This window comes from Setaria italica, chromosome VI (genome assembly GCF_000263155.2).
Source record: "Setaria italica strain Yugu1 chromosome VI, Setaria_italica_v2.0, whole genome shotgun sequence".
NCBI classification, from domain to species: Eukaryota; Viridiplantae; Streptophyta; class Magnoliopsida; order Poales; family Poaceae; genus Setaria; species Setaria italica.
The window spans coordinates 2,525,377-2,528,270 of record NC_028455.1 but is presented as its reverse complement, the minus strand read 5'-3'; the positions used below and the strand labels follow the sequence as shown (position 1 = coordinate 2,528,270).

The 2,894-nt window shown below is 52.0% G+C and overlaps 1 protein-coding gene across 1 annotated transcript; it reads left to right on the top strand.

Annotated features, from left to right (window-relative positions):
• The first annotated feature begins 299 nt into the window (after positions 1 to 299).
• On the top strand, positions 300 to 1,126 carry LOC101780856 (putative F-box/LRR-repeat protein 22). The gene is made up of 2 exons (XM_004974308.1): positions 300 to 716; positions 809 to 1,126. The coding sequence occupies exons 1-2, from the start codon at positions 300 to 302 to the stop codon at positions 1,124 to 1,126; spliced, it is 735 nt and encodes a 244-aa protein (XP_004974365.1).
• The last annotated feature ends 1,768 nt before the right edge of the window (positions 1,127 to 2,894 follow it).

Genomic DNA, 2,894 nt, shown 5'->3' with positions numbered 1-2,894 from the left:
TTATACATCTAGATATAGTGTATGTCTAAGTGCATAATAATATCTATGAATCTAGAAAAGTCAGAACGACCTATAATTTAGAACGGGGGAGTATTAAGATAATAATAAACCGATAGATTTATTGCTCACGAAGGAACAGCTTAACTACAAAGGTGTCGCTTTCCGGTGAGTCTGCACCACCGCCAACGTAACGCCGACGGTGAATTGATGGCACGCGACCCCGTTGCCTATAACACGACGGCCCGGCCGCGGCGACATAGCCAGAATGACAAGCTGGGTGGCCGGCCGGACGACGATCGATGGCCACATCTTCTTCCTCCTCCCGCCACCGTCGACCTCGCCTCGCTGAGCAAGGGCAGCCTCCAGCGGCGCAGGTGCCACGTATGGAAGGCAAGTGCGAGGAGGATGAGGAGGAGGAATCGAGGGATTGGGCGGAGCTGCCAAGGGACGCGCTGCTGTCCGTGCTCCGCAGGCTGGACCAGGCCGACGTCCTCATGGGGGCCGAGCACGTGTGCCGCCCATGGCGCCGCCCTGCCCAGGAGGAGCCCGACCAATGGCGCGGCGTCGACCTGCGCGGCCGCGTCGCGCTCGCCTCACCGGCCGGCGCCCTCAAGGCCATGGCCTACGCGGCTGCAAGGCGCGGCGCCGGACGGTGCGAGGCCTTCTGGGTCAAGGGCGTCCGCGACGACTCCTTCGTCTTCTTCCTCAGCTGCAAGGCTCCGGCGCTGAAGAGCCTCCGTCTCATCTCCTGCAACATCTCGACAACGCAGGGCCCCATCTGAGGGATACGGGAGCTCCCCATGCTCAGGATCTCGAGCTGTCACTCTACTCCGGCGCCGCCACCAACCATGGCCTCATCAACCTCGCCGAGACCTGCGCGGTCGCCGCCGAGGCCTGCCCGCTCCTGAACCGCCTCCGGCTGAGCAGGTACCGCTTCGACTGGCGGTCCGGCGGCGTCGGGGACGGCGAAGCCGTGGGGATCGCCGGGATGCGCGGCCTCCGGTCGCTGCAGATCTTCGGCAACAGCCTCAGCAACGCCGGCCTCGCGGCCATCCTCGGCGGCTGCGCCGGCCTCGAGTCCCTCGACATATATCCGCCACTGCTTCAACGTCGAGATGGACGATGAGATGCGTGCCAAGTGTGCTAGGGTGCGGATGCTGAGGCTACCGCATGATCCATGCACGACGACGACCTCAGGTTATGAAGCCCTGAGGTTGAGCCATGGAGCCCAGGAGACCCGGACAATATGTTTAGTTCATGATACTTCCGTTAGGGTGCTACTAGGGTGAAAGCGCTACGGGAAACAGTAAAGTTGCCGAGTGTTTTCTATTTGCCAAGTGCTTTATCTCGGGCACTCGGTAAAGAAGGTGTTTGCCGAGTGTCAAACTGAAAACACTTGGCAAACATTATACACTCGGCATAAATCCTCTTTACCGAGTGTCAAACGGAAAACACTCGGCAAACTCGTAACCGACACTCGGCAAACAACTAACACTCAGCAAATCTTAACCACGTCACCGGCATGTGCGGCGTCTGTTGGGGGGGGGCATGCCGGATGTTAGTCCTTTGCCGAGTGTCCGTTGCAGACACTCGGCAAAGTTACAAGTTTGCCGAGTGCCGCGGTCGACACTCGGCAAAGACATGTGTTTGCCGAGTGGTTTTCCTCGGCACTCAGCAAAACCAAAACAATTTTTCCCTCCTCCACCCTCCACATTTTTTATACTCCTCACGTATGACATTTGGCACTGCATATTAGAAGGTGGTCTATTTCTTGACCTGTTTGCTATATTTAATGAATTAATTTCATTTAGAGTAATTTGTTGATTTAAGTCAAATTTGAACTGCAAGTGATTGGAATAATGGAATAATATGATTGGAAAAATTATATTCATATTAATGAGTTTGAATTGAGGTCTCATCTGGGAAATGAAAAGAAATTTCGAACATTTTGTTAAGAAAACATGACCACGAACGTGTCGCTGAATAATTTTTTAATTCTGAAAAATACAAGCAAAGTCTAAAAATCACGAGATTTACCAAGATGCCATGATTTCATATGTGGAGGCTGTGGTAAAAAATTGAGAAGGTTTCACACAAATTTTGATGTATGATGCTTAGAAATCGAAGCATCTCCGGAGAGGATTCGTAGAAGTTGGAAGGATCCGGTAAGATTTTGAGTTGAATTGATACTTGAATTTGGGATTGAGTTCGAAATTTTTGTATAGGCCATAGACAACATGGATCGGTTCATGTCAAATTTTGGGAATTTTTGGGATCTGTTTGATAATTTTTATTTATTAATTGCAATTATATAAATTTAATAGATATAAATTCAATTTGAGCTATAACTCCATGAAATAATGGAATAATATTAGTAGAAAAATGAAATAGGCATAGTTTAGTGATTTTGACTATGTTTTTGCAAAGTTTACGGACAAAAAATTACTAAAACACGTTAGTGAAGGTTTACACATGAAATATAAGCATATTTTGCTGAGTGTCTTGTCGAAACACTCGGCAAAGGACGCTATTTGCCGAGTGTCGCATCGAGGCACTCGGCAAAGTACACTATTTGCCGAGTGTCACCTCGAAACACTCGGCAAACGTTCTGCGGGCCCACCTCCATGCTGCGACACCGTTTGAAAATCTGAAAAAAAATAAAACACGGCCTTTGCCGAGTGCTCGCGATTTGGCACTCAGCAAAGCCTGGAAGTTAAGCACCCGGGCCGGCCGTCTGCCCTAACTCACGCGCACACACACACACCCACACGCCACACACAAGCCTCCCGCCCGCCCCTGGCCTCCCGCGTCCTCGGCCGCCGCCCTCGGACCCCGGCGCCGCGCCCTGCCCGCCCCCGGCCGCCGCCCCTACCCCCGGCGCCGAGGCTCGTTCG